The sequence below is a fragment of the Chinchilla lanigera genome, unplaced genomic scaffold, assembly GCF_000276665.1.
Source record: "Chinchilla lanigera isolate Chin_1 unplaced genomic scaffold, ChiLan1.0 scaffold00008, whole genome shotgun sequence".
Classification (NCBI taxonomy): domain Eukaryota; kingdom Metazoa; phylum Chordata; class Mammalia; order Rodentia; family Chinchillidae; genus Chinchilla; species Chinchilla lanigera.
The window spans coordinates 4,774,201-4,788,052 of NW_004955409.1; the positions used below are offsets into that span (position 1 = coordinate 4,774,201).

At 46.8% G+C, this 13,852-nt stretch overlaps 1 protein-coding gene across 2 annotated transcripts in view; it reads right to left on the reverse strand.

The window, feature by feature from the left end:
• The window catches only part of Galk2 (galactokinase 2), a 100,632-nt gene that overhangs the window by 22,437 nt on the left and 64,343 nt on the right, over positions 1-13,852 (reverse strand). For both annotated transcript variants that reach the window (XM_005376681.2, XM_013510295.1), the window contains exon 8: positions 5,491-5,701. In XM_005376681.2, the coding sequence (XP_005376738.1) occupies positions 5,491-5,701 (211 nt within the window). The remainder of the gene's footprint in view (positions 1-5,490; positions 5,702-13,852) is intronic.

The following is a 13,852-nucleotide window of genomic DNA, read 5'->3' on the forward strand; positions in this document are numbered from 1 at the left end:
CGAAAGCTGGAGGCACAGGAGAAGGAAGGGACAGATAGGAAAGGAAGGGGCTATGGCGAAGCAAAGTGTCCCAGATGCAACTTCCAAAGCAGCTTAAAGCATGACATCTTTCTGCCTGACAAAAATAGTTACTTGATTTTTTTATACTTTGTTTCATAACAATCTATTAATTTATTTCATCTTGTAAAAATGAAAACAACAGATAAAACCCAAGGGCGCTTTTCACTTGGCCTTATCACTGAAGTCCATCACGCAGATTTTAACGAGCTCAGCCCAGAACATCTGTAAACTCTAGAAGGGTCCATGGTTTCCCCTGGAGTTTCTTCTAGCTTTTTATGGAAAAGTTTCTTCCAAACGTCTCACAAGAACAACAAGCAAGTCTGCTGAGATGGCAGCGTGTGATGCCGAATGTCTATTTTAAAAATCAGTTTCCTTAATATCTGAGAACGGTTCACTGGACATTTATAGGTACTGAACTGATCCTTTTTATACTGCAAACTGCCTTCATGCTTTTCCAGTATATGAAAACAAATCGTATTTCTTGGGCTTAGCCGGGACAATCTAGCAGAGCTAAAAAGCCCAGGCCCTTCCTCCACGAGACTCTTCCACAACACGACAGACAGCTCGCGTGCAGCCAGCTTTCCTGGGTTGTTCCTTAAATGCAGCAACCAACACACCAGGATGAGACATGACCGAAGGGAAAGTTTTCATCCTCAGACTAACCGACCCGCATTACCTCTCTTTGGTCCAAGGAGAAAAATCAGAGCCAAGAAACGCCAAAATAAGATATTGCCAAAGGACTGCTGAAAGCAGCTTGTAAGAAGGCCAGGACAAGGGTGTGAAGCCAGAGGGAGTGAGGGATGAGTCAGGAGACCAGGATTTGTTGCTTTATTGCTATTTCCGGCTTTGGGGGTTTTTTTCCCATCAACTCTAGATGTCTTCCTAAAAGTCAGTCTCTGCCAGGCCCCTGTACTTGATTCCAAAGCCGTGATCATCACGAATTCAAACACATTAGCCAGCAGCCAGCAAGCACTTTGCCAGGCAAAGCTGGCTACACAAGCAATGACTCCGGCGTCCAGGTCCGCACAGGGTGGTGAGCAGCGGCCAGGCCACCCAACTGGAGCTCAGCCCGGACACTCGCGAGGTGAACGCCCCGAATGACCCCCCTTTCACTGCTACCTGCCCCGCCTTCTGCCTTCCTTCTTGCTTCCTCCATGGGCCCCCCGTCCCGTGTGGCCTGACGTAGCTCCTGTGTTTGGTAACTGTGCCCGCTGGACACGACCTTGGCTCAGCAAAAGCTGCAAGCCACAGTCCTGTGGTAGCCGTCTCTTCTTCCACTGTCACCTCAGCCTCAGCGTCTCACCACTCACACTCACATCCAAAAGAAGAGAGTAACTTTGGCAAAATGACAACGTCAGAGTCTCTGTGTCCCCAGATGGCATGCATTTCCACATGGCAAAAAGAGCCCAAGTCAAACCTGAGCATGTTAAGGGCAGACACCTGGCATAGTGGGGCAGCAGCACCCTCCAGGGTCCTCCGGAGGGCACCTTCAGGGGCCAGTGGGGCCAGTGAGGCCAAGGTCAAGGAGGTAGCTGATGCTAGAGGGCACCTTCTAGTCCCTTCCTTCTCCTGTGCCTCCAGCTTTCATGACTTCTCAGCTGTCTGGCTGACCCTGTTCCCTTGTGTACTGAACCCTGCTCCCCTGTATACTCATTGGGCACCTTCATGTTTGCCTCCAGTCTTCTGCATGGTTAAGAAAAACATGTGCAAGCTGGGCATGGTGGTACACCCCTATAGTCCCAGCACTCAAGAGGCTGAAGCAGGAGGATCACTGCAAGATCAAGGCCAGCCTGGGCTACATAGTGAGACTCTGTCTCAAATCAAAAAACAAAAACAAAAATTTTGCTCAAGGTCTTAAACCAAAGAAACGAACAAAAAGACCCAAAAGGACTAAGCCAAAGAGATAAAGATTTGGGTTCCTAAATACCCACTGGACCTATGGCTGGGGCTAGACGGCTTGATCTAGAAAGTAAATGGAGTAGCATTAATCTAGACAACTCGAGTCCACAGATGATGTGATGTTCTTAAGTTTTCATTGACTTATTCATTCCTCCAAGACAGATTTATGGAATACAAATAAAACCTAGGTAGTTATAGGAACTACCAGTGATGCAACAGCACGATTTAGACAGTAAAGATGAAGCAGGCATCTTCTATTGCTGACAATGAAGTACTGTTCTTTGGGGGGAAATATTCACATAGCAATACCCTTCCTGTGACCAGCAACGTACCCTTTGTGTGTTCCAAGGTATTGTGGAGAGCTAACTTATTCCAAAACTAAAGCTAGTGAAAGAAGAGAAGGAAGGAAGGACAGGCAGCTGCAGGAAGAAGCTGCAACGTACCCTTTGTGTGTTCCAAGGTATTCTGGAGAGCTAACTTATTCCAAAACTAAAGCTAGTGAAAGAAGAGAAGGAAGGAAGGACAGGCAGCTGCAGGAAGGAAGGGATACCGCCACAGTGAAAGAGAAGAAGATGTGGGCTCAGAGGTGCAGCAAAAGGTGAGAAATTTACTGAGCGTGTCATGTAGGTAGCAGAAAGGGGGAAGTCCACTGAGAAGAAAGCAGTATAGTTTTGTTTTCTTTGAGACCAGCTCCTGCTGAGTTGCCCACACTGGCCTCGAGTTTGGCAATCCTCCTGCCTCCGCCTCCCAAGTGGCTGGAATTACAGGTGTGCACCAGCATACCTGGCTCTAGTGGTGTCGTTTAGGACCACCTGGATTGACTTTCCTTCTACTTCTTCTTTCCCTCCTCTCTCCTTCCTTCATTCCTCCCTTCCTTCCCAGACACAGGCAACCACCAGTTCCAACTGAGCCGTCTCTCAGAGTCTGCCTGCCCGTCACAACCCCTGTCTTGGGATTTGTCACCAGGCATGCAGCAAGCCTGTGGTCTCCAGGTGGGATCCGTCGAGGCTGGTTCTCACTGTGCCCCGCACACCTGCTCACCGGGGCTCTGCTCCAGGCGTCCCTGGGTCTTCACTCCGCTGTGCCTAGAATGACCTGCCACCCCCTCCACCTGGGAAGTCTGCGCCACCTGCTTTAGACACCCAGCTACCTCTCCTCCCTCTCACTCCCTGGATTATAGCAGGTGCGACCAACAGAACACAATGCATATTTGCTGAATTAAATAAACTGACACCAGCTTAGGTCAACAGAGAAAGGCTACCCCTTTGGAAGCTCTTCCTATCTAAAGCCACCCAACCTCTGCACCCCACAAGCATGTCTCAAACACCTCAGCAAGGCCTGTGGGGCTCTGGGGCCACCGCCAACCTCAGCCTGACACCAATCACTCTCCACTCTGGACATTATGTTCCAGAAACACCCACCTCCCTGCATTTCTCAGGCATGTAGTCCTCTCTCAGCCCTCTCTGTGCTGCACTGCTGTCTGGTCTGCCTGGAATTCTTCCTCACTGCTGTCTTCTAGGACATTCCCATTTATTATATCACTGGGGCTGTTATCTTCTCAGCGAAGCCAGCTCTGACCTCTCTTTGCTGGCGTCTCAAGTACTCATGGTTCCATGGACGCTTCCAGTACCAGGAGTGTCTTGTCAGCACATCACACAATCACCCTGGAAGGGAGCTACTCTTTGGCCTATTTCATGGCAAATTTGAGAAACACTGGCCTCACAATTTCCTGGAGCAAAAGTGAGCAAATCTTCTCTGCTACAGGCCAGCCAGTATTTTAGGGTTGCTGGGTTATTTAGTCTCTGCCACAAGTACTCAACTCACACTGTGGTGCAAAAGCAATCACAGCAAATACGTGGCTGTATTCAGTGAAAGTTGATTGTACAAAACCAGGTGGCAAGCCGAGCACGGTGGCGCACGCCTGTAATCCCAGCACTAGGGAGGCCGAGGCAGGAGGATCATTGCGAGTTCGAGACCGGCCTGGGCTACAAAGCGAGCTCAAGGCCAGCCTGAACTGCATAGCGAGACCCTGTCTCAAAAAACGAACAAAAAACAAAACAAAATAAAACCAGATGGCAGGCCCTGTTCAGGCCAGAGTTTGCTCATCTCCGTTCTAGAGACTTAATCAAGGTTCACCAAATGAGAGCGACTCTGATAATGTGGGAAACCGAAACCTGACCTCTGCCCTCAAATTATTCCCTTGTCCCATTCCTGTACTGTCAGTCGTCTCAGCCTTTAAGCAGTTACCCTGCAGACAAATCCACAGTCGATACTCAACAGCTGCTTGTGAGATAGGAATTAGTGAGAGAGGAGTGAGGATTCTATTAGGCAGTAAGGACAGTGGTCTCAAAATGGAATCGAGAAGCCAAAAAACATCTGCCATGTCCTCTCTGGCTGTCGGGGACCTCCCGATGGTGACCAGGCACTGGCTCAAGGGCACCCTGCAAGGCTCTGCCTGACACCGCACAGACGGGACCCTGGAAAGCACGGCATCCTATGGGGTAGAGAGTATATCGCTTGTGCCACGGCCGGGCTCCCTTCTAAACCCCTTAAAGACCCCTGGACAGAAAGGCTGTACAGTCTCCTCCTCAGGACCCCTCCCAGCTGGCGGGAGCTTTACTTCCTTGCCTTCATATCCTTCAAATACATTTGCTTGTGCCCAGCCTCCTCCACCCATGGTTTCACTCTTTGTCACGGTGGGATACAGCCCTGCTATTCCAGTTTCAGTTACAGAAATGCACTGAATAGGACAGAAATGGGGCCCTAAGCACGACATCTGTGCCAAGCTTCCACCCCCCAACCTTACTCTAAAGAGAAATTAAACCTTCACTACATGCTCCTGTCCCCAGTACTGACCTCCTGCAGACAGACAAGCTCTGTTTCTAAGATAAACATCCACTCCAAGGCCTCATACCGTGCCTCCCACGTGTACCTGGCTTTCATCTCAGTTGCTGATGTTACTGGTTATAAAAACAACACCGCTGAAAGCAAATAGAAATAAGCTTCCGACGACTGTGGGTTCCAGCGTTCACATTAGGCAGCGAGACAGAGGTGTTCCTGAGCAACAGCCCACTGCACTGACCAGCATTGCTCTAACCCCGACCTTCTTATGACAGGGAACATAATAACCAGAAAAATAGATGGGGGTAAGGTAAGGTAATGAAGGAGATGCTTATTGAGTTATGAACCTCCTGAGGGCAGGGATCATGCCTTATCTTCGCACAGACAGAGTAACTGGCATATACTAAGACATGTTTGGTGGTGGTAAATGTGTGAGTTTGTGAAGGTATGGACCGAGATGATTAAGTTTGCCAAAATGCACGCATTCTCCAAATTGCCTCAAATACTCTTTAAGATTAGAAGTATCGGGGCTGCGGATTTAGCTCAGCGGCAAAAAGCCTGCCTGGCAAGCGCAAGGTCGTGAGTTCGGTTCCCGGTACCGGAAACGATTAGAAGTATCCACGGGAGTTTGAAAAGCTTCCGGGTGTAAGTGGGGAGAAATTCAGGCCCTCCTTTATCGAGCAGACTTACCACCCTGAGTGTCTGGACTCAGGATCTGGGTCCGAAGCTCCTCCAGGCTAATTCCCAGGCACCTGCAGATCTCCTCAGGGCTATAGGGCTCAGGGTGAAGAGCGTCCTCTGTGACCAACAGCATCTCTTCCAGGCTGATCCCCAGTTGGGCCTGCACCTCCTCCAGCCGCAGGACTTTGTCCCATTGCAAGTTTTTGTGCCTAGCCAGGAGCTGCAAGTTCCAACCAAGATAATGGTCAGTTTCCATTTCAGCATCTGATGTGTGCTATTTTAATTAGCCAGATTCAACTTTTAGCTATTTGGTCATTTTCTTTTGTTTTGATTTTTCCATTCAACCTTTCCAAATTCCCCATCATTGCTTGGCAATGCCTACTGGGTTCAGATGTTTGGAATTAAGCATGCCAACATGCCCGTATGACACTCAGGCTAGTTAAGTACTAGCAGTAAAACACATACACACATTTAACCCATTTTGATTAGCTGATTTCTCTTCCTGACAACACTTTCCCTCAGGGCTAGTTCTTTGAATTATTTCATTCCTTTGTCCATATTCAGTCCAGCCCAAGGATCAAGCTCGGTCCCCACCTCCTTCTGTATCAAGCCTGGAGAAAACTCCTTGACTCTCATATGACCTGGACCCCGACTTCATTAGAGCACTTCCTGTTTACTACAAGCCTCTTTGAAAATGGCTAATGAGTTTAAATATCTGGGCACTCAGAGTAAACTCCCAGATTTTACATGAAAACCTCACTGGTGACCTTATGAAAAATCCCTTCATGAGGCTGCCAGTAGTAGTAGAGCTGTGTGCTTCTCCACCCTCAAGAAAAAGAGCCTGGCTTCCAGGAGTGTCCTGAGGCAGCCCTGCAAGCAGGGCAAAGTACTCGCCAGCTCCATCCACAGGGCCGAGCCCAGAGCACACTTCTCTCACTCTCCCCAAACCGCTGACAACCCTCAGAGCAGGTGACAGTCAAAACAGTGATGATATCTCTTCCAAGATCTAAACAATTCACTGCCTGGGTGTGAGGGACAGCAGGTGCAGAAAAGAAGCCAGCAAAAGAATGGGAAATTGGTCTTCAAGCAAATGTGCATCTGATTTGCTCTGCCATTATGCTGATGATTTGATTTTCTTTCCTACAGGAAGCAGGCTTTACCAAAGGCTATTAAGATTTGGTTAGGGACACTCACTTCTGAAGAATGTTAATAACAGAAGTTCTTATATTCATTAATCATCTTTTTAAAAGCCCTGGCTCTTACATTTGAAAGGAGTTAATGATTTTAATGCAGAACTAAGAAAAGAGACAATAGAATTAGGTTTCTCTATTCAATTATGTCACAGGACATGGTGCCACTTTTAAAAGCAAGGACATGAGCTAAGATCTTTCTTCTGGCCTTGTTTGCTTAACACATTTAGTTGCTATTGATTAGCAGTGCTGGGGTTGATAGCTCTAAACTGGTCCGTTCATTCATTTACTGAATTCTTTCATTCATGGTCTATATTCCAATGTATCCAAAAATAATTTGAGAAAATCTATAAAGACATGCATAATATAAAACTAACAAAGAAACACAATATATTTATTTTATATGAAAAGAGAACTGAACTCAGTAACCTACAATAACACTTTCTGGTACAACATATCCAGAATGCAACAAAAATAATAATATTGCTGTGTGGTTTAAAATACATTTGGGGGGCTGGGGACATAGTTCAGCAGCACAGCGCCTGCCTGGCAAGTGCAAGGTCCTGAGTTCAACTGCCGGTACCAAAAAAATTTTTAAAAAGTAAAATATATTTTCAAATTTCTCGTAGTTTTCAGCAATCCTGTGAGATAGGTGTTATCGCTCCACGTAGGAGATGAGAGGAAGGTGCTTTTCTAAGGTCACATCACTAGAAAACGTCAGAGTTGGAAGCTAAACCCAGACCTACAACTCTTTCCTGCTCCACGGCCATGTTCGGGATGCTTACGTGCTCAAATCAGCACTCAGGTCTTAAAATGTATTTCTAAGCTGAAGCTAAGGCTAGTGCTAGAAGTGAGGATTCCGGTGATTTAAAAACACTTTGACAAATGGATTCCGTCTGGGAGGGAGAAAGGGAAAAGAGAAACCTCAGAGAACAACTTCGATGATAAAAGCGGGCACTTTCTTTTTTCATTAGCACATGTTTCCAGCACGTAACGTTCACATTCCTTGTGGGGAGTTGCTACAAGTCCATAACACACCTTAACTCCTTTTTCCAGCTTTATCCCTTCCTCCCTCTACCTCTTGATCCGTCTCCCTTCCTCCTGTTAGCTATCTTTTACTTTGCTCTTTATTCATACTTTGGGTTCTAAGAGTCTTTCCGTCAGCCCGTCCTCACCTGAGGAGTGCGCTGTGGGCCCAGTGGCCCGCTTAGCCGAGCTGGGGCTCCCGGTGCCTCGGCTCTCCTGGAGCAGCCTGAGCCGCCCAGTCCCAGCACACTGAGGGAGTGAGACAGGAAAGCCACCCAGGCCGTTAGAAATTTGGCTCAGGAAGCAGAAAGATGACTTGCAGATGAGGGAGGAGGGTGCATGAGATTGCTGTTGCTCAAAGACAAATTCATGAGGGAATTTGCCGCTCAAGGCCCCGGTGCCCGGCCTGCTTCACATGCGTGAGGAGGCCGGGCTGAGTCAGAGCTTGGGGTCATTTCGTCACAAGTTCCTCACTCAGCAGCCGGGTGAGGAAATAAGAGAAAGCAGCTCTCTGTCAGCGTGCCCTGTTTTCTTTTCACCACAGAAAGTACTGAATCCACGCCGCTTCTGAGGGGCTCCTGTGCCGCACTCTGTGGGCAGGACAGTCGGCGACGAGCACTTCGCCCATCGCTGAGGGAAGGGCTGGGACCCTGACTCAGCCTGGCCTCTCTCGGAAGCAGTTCTGGAAGTAAGACTTCAAAGACCAAGACATGTGGCAAGGTAATGCTAAGAAGCTCCCGGTGAGAAGTAAAAGCAAGGTCAACAGGAGGCCGCTGACGTGGGCGGCCAAGACCTGCAGGTATAAACCGATATGACTCACCCAAGGCTGAGGGAGCTGGGGCCCTCCACTCCACACGTCTCCACAGGCCAAGGCTGCTCCCCGGTGTCACTCCCTAGCACTCCCCGGTCATCCCAAAGCAACTAAAATCCTGAGTGCTCCCCTCCACCCAGAAAAAGCTCCTGATCCAAGGCTGGCCAGAGAGGCCAAGAAAAAGGTGTGGGAGAAAGAGTGCAAGGGCCTGCCCCTATCTCAGGAGTCACCCACCAGGATCTACCTCTCTCTGACTTTCTCCCTGCATCAGATCTTCTCCTCACCACAGGACAGAGAAAGAGAAGGGGAAAAATTACCTGTACAGCAAAAATTCATTACACAAGCTGTTTTCCACAACAAAAGCATCTGTAGTGTTGTTTCTGGTTATACATAAGCTTATTGCAAAATTTTCAAACACACAGAAGTATGAAGTACCAAAAAAAAAAGAAAAAAAAAAAAAAAAAAAAGAAAAAACCCTTGAAATAAATCATCTGGAATCATTCCAGTGAGCTAACCACCCACTGCCATGTTGGTAGCCCTCCTACCCCACATTTCTGCATGCAAACCTACACACATAGTTTGACATAAGTAGGGCCATAAATTGCTGCTTTAACTGTGGATACTTTTTTATTTTACCCTTCCCCTTCTGCCAGCTACAGAGGCCTTCCTCGGTACCCACAGGGTTGGCTCTGCCGTGACTGTGCACCATTCCTACCCACCACGAGCACTTTCACCACCTTGACCTTGCCCCATCTTAGTCATCCCCATAGTCATGTTTTACACAATAGTTTACAGGCCACAGAATCAGTCTGGCTGTGCAGAATGGACCTACTGCAGTCCTCCCTGACCTTGGGACAACCTCTCCTTCCTCCTAGACAATCCTGGGCATCATACTCAGGATTCCATCCATGCCTAACTCCAAAGAAATACGAGGGGAAGAACAGAGCTTCTCCACTCATTTAAAACATATCACCCAAACCTTAAGGAACTCTGTTCCTCTTGCTGGGACAAGATTCTCAACACCCACAACTTAAAGGAGGGGAGGTTTAATTTGACTCATGCTTCAAGGAATTCAGTACATGGTGTATGGCTCCAAAGCAGGGACATCATGGTGGAAGGACATGGCGGAGGAAATATGCTCACCCAGCGCCCGTCAGGAAGCAGAGAGAGAAAAGAGGAGTGAGGGACGAGAATCCACCCTTCTAGGCCCCAGCTCCTAACAGCACATTCAGCCCCAGCTCCTAACAGCACATTCAGCTATAAAACTCATCAACGTGCAAACCCACAGGTGAGCATAGCACCCCACACACACAATCCAATCACCTTCCACACACATGACGCTTTTGGGGGACATTTTAAATTGAAACTATAACCCTTGGCCTGAAATTCCCACTAGGTAAAATGAGGTGTTCAATGGCTACTTCACAAGCTATTGTGAAGACTAAGATAATAACACAAACATGTAGCACCTTGCCCAGAAGACACACTCTAGGAGAATCAAGTTCCCTTCCCTATTGCCATTCTCCTGCCTCCCTCATGAGTTCTCTCTCCTGACTCTTTTTTTCTATGCCTTCCAACATATACAAATGTTTCCTCTCCTGAAAGATCCTTAGTCTTCATTTTTCCACCTCTCCAGTGGCCATGCTCACTTCTCGGGGCCTTCTCTAATCAGCGAACGTGGCCTCCCGAAGATTCTTATCTCTAAAACCATTGACAAATCCAATGGTTTTGCTCTGTCATCTTAATCTTTAAGGAATCAGTGAGGAACTTTACCCTGCAATACTGAAAAATACAGGCTGTGGGAAAAGTACAGACAAAAGCATCCTAGCTCATGGGGTTGGGGAGGTGGCTCTGGAAACCTTCTCACAGCAATGGTATCTATGCCATGAAGGAAATGGAAACCCAGCCACAGAAGACCTTGCATTCAACCCTTTCTAGGTCCAGGATAGCATCTCTTTTTACCCCAATATGCTAAGACCCACTTCTCTTTAATCAAGTATCAAGCTTCTGCTGCCAGAGTAATATTTCTAAAATTCCTTGCTAACAGCATCCATGGGTCCTCACCGTTTCCTGGACCAGCCTGCATACTTAGCACAGCACCAAGGCCTGCCACAGTCTGGCTGCAGAGAACACACCACCCGGTCTCAGGTGGCACCACCCCCACCCCTTCCCAGCCTCCACCTTGCAACTTGCACCCATGATTCCTTGAGAACTCAATGCTGGAGTCTTGGCAGAGTGCGCTTCGCTGAATCAACAGGAGGAGCAGAGCAGGATGCATTCTTGGGTACTTGGTTCTTCTCTGATGAAATCAGAAGATTGCCAAGACCTGAAAATACTGTGCCAACTCTATGCTTTATCACCAGACAGTGAACAAGCTCCATACTGACCATTAAGTGACAGAGTGAGCAATGCCTTCTGACCAGGCGCCCCTCTAAAGAATCACTGTAAATTCTCCTTCAAGTGTCAGCAGACCACATGAAACTCTCCCCTCATTGCTTCACAAGTTGCCACAGAGAGCTCAAGGTACGCCAAAGGCAGCAGCATAATTTCCCTTCCCTACGTAACTTACCATGATACTTACTACTGACTTCACACACTCTGTCCCTCAACACAACCAAAGGGTAGTCTCTTTTATAGACATAACATATTTCTTGAAAATTTTAAGCCACTAAATATGTGTAAAATTTTGTGCTCATGAAAGATCCCTGGGCACTTTGTTAATTTAAGAGCATAAAAATTCTCCTCACTTAAAAGTATCATTTACGCAAGTAATAATTATAAATCTCTATTGAGTTTGCTTTGAACTGTTTTTAATTTTGGTTCAAATGCTCTACAAGACTCTGACTTTTAATGAATCTAAATCAATTAGTTTTTGAAAGCTGGTGGAGAGAGACAGAGACAAAGAGGCAAAGAGAGAAAGAAAACCGGCGTAGAAGAAACTATGAATATTAAAGCAAAACAAATAAAAAGCACCTTAATGGTTTAGTGTGCTTCCTTGTGCTAATTAGGTGTTAAAGGTGCTGGATTTGAGAAAGGGATTTTTAAAAGGTAAGGAAGAGGAGGAGTAGCGCTTCTCCTCACAAGCTTGCCCTGTGGAGTTGTGCCACCATCTCACGTTCAGAGCTACCCTGACCAGCCATTCTCCACCGAAAGTGTGTCAGCACAATCAGAAGGTCTATCACACCAACATAGGCTTCCTTTGCTTTTACATATGAGATTTATTTCCTTATTTAACGAGACCATTTTCAAGCAAAAAATAAATCATTCACATGGTGCCAAACATGGAACACAGTACAGAGAAAACACGGTTTAACCAAACCTCAGCCTCTGTTTCTAAGCAAAAACATGGCCCTCACACCAGCATCTCTATGTGCGGCTCCTCTTAGCAGATTTCATTTATTTTACCTGTGCACAAAACCTTAGATTCCAGTGATTTGCAGTAAGTAACATGGTGTAGAAACCTTCTCCCTTGTAACAGTCCCTCACTCTTCTTTCTTCCATGTTGTAGCAGAGAGAAAAGTTTATAGTATTTAAAGCATTGGGGTCCGGGGATACAGCTCAGCAGCACAAGCGCCTGCCTGGCAAGTGCAAGGTCCTGAGTTCAATTCCTGGTACCAAATAAATAAATAAATAAATAAATAAAGCACTGTGTTTTATCTACATCAGCTGGGGAGAATGTGTGCCAAAAAGCCAAACTCAGATGCCAATTTCATGAGCAAAGTCCCTCTACACTGGGACAGCAGAGCTACCCCAGAAGACATCCTCAAGGACAGGAGGGTCTGGTGTGGATTAGGACTTCGGCTACTACTGCTTCCAAAACAGATGCCTTTGCAAGTTGACTCAAAAAATGCTCCTCACATGTTGGTACCTCTGACTACCAAGGTTCAGCCCCACAGTTGCACTCCTCGTCTTCTTCTTGCCCTTTGGAAGACAGTAGTCACGCCATGAACCCACTTCCACGTCTCCTGCTTCTTCAAGCTCACCTGTGCATCCGGGAGAAGACACCTTAATTGCGTGATCAAACTTTGAGAGCAGTGTTGTGTATGTCTGAGGTCTCCTTGGGAAGACAACTCTTACTCATCAACCTTAAGACAAATAGTCAACAAGAGTAAGCCCTCGAGCAAATAAGACACTAATCTCTTCCATCTCCTGAAGAAGGAAGTTTTTCCTACAGGAGAAAAGTTCATTTAATCCTGGTTATTGAAAAGTTTACTGCACTACTTTGTCTCCATGTATGCACTGACCTGGTGCTGTGAAGAGCTGAACGTTACAACATCTTTCTACACAAATTTTAGAAATTATCTCAGTGACTAAATTCCAAATTGAAAACATGTGGATCTTGATTTTTTTAAAAACAAATGTGTATCTCCCAAGTTTTCCACAAACAACAACAATAACAAACCCCTTTATTTCTCTGGCACATCGTATCTCTCCCCTTCCCAGTTTCACAACCTCCCGGAGTAGGAGTAAAAAGAAAAGTGCTCAGTCAGTCACAAGGGCTAATTACACCTTACACACCTCCACAGGGCCTAGGTCAGTGCTGAGCACACACTACACACCGGTCAAAAAAGTGTGAAATGGAGCAGAATAAGTAGGTGAAATGGGGAGAGATCGGTCCTGTGCACAAGGGGTGTTTATCCTGCGGCCACTTCAGCCTAAGCTCTACATCAAGCATTAGAGATTAGCATTAGCATTAGGCATGCACAAGATGAGGCTGGGGCATAGCCCAGTGGTGCAGCAATAGCCTAGCATGGACGAGGCCTTGGGTTCAATCTCTAGTGCCACGATAAAAGAAAAGAAAAGAATTTTTAAAACTTGGAAAAACAAGTTAACAAGATGGACACAATCTCAGTTCTCAGGTAAATTCAAATCTGAGAGAGGTGATGAGTGTTAAGCCAACAACAGTGGTAAGTGCCATAACTGAGCAATGCAGCTTCTGTAAAATATATGGGGTCCCTGCCTTAGTTCAGGGATGGCTTCCTTGAGTGACATTTACTAAGACTTTTAAGAGGCTGGGAGAAGAGTGTCCCAGGCCTGTGCAAAGTCTCTGAGCTAAAAGTGAGTCTCAGAGAGGCAGAGTAAGGAGAGTAGGGGACGCAAAGACACGAAGAAGGTACCCAGGTCTCAGATTTTACTTACGGTTCTCCAGGTGGGGATAAGAACATTTTAGTTCAACCCCATGAAACAAACAGCTTTTGAAAGGTGGTAAGCAAGGCGACTACCTGACCAGATTTAATTTTCTAAACAATTATTATAATTTATTTAATGAGGGGCTGGGGATTTAGCTCAGCGGCAAAAGCGCCTGCCTGGCAAGCGCAAGGTCGTGAGTTCGGTTCCCGGTACC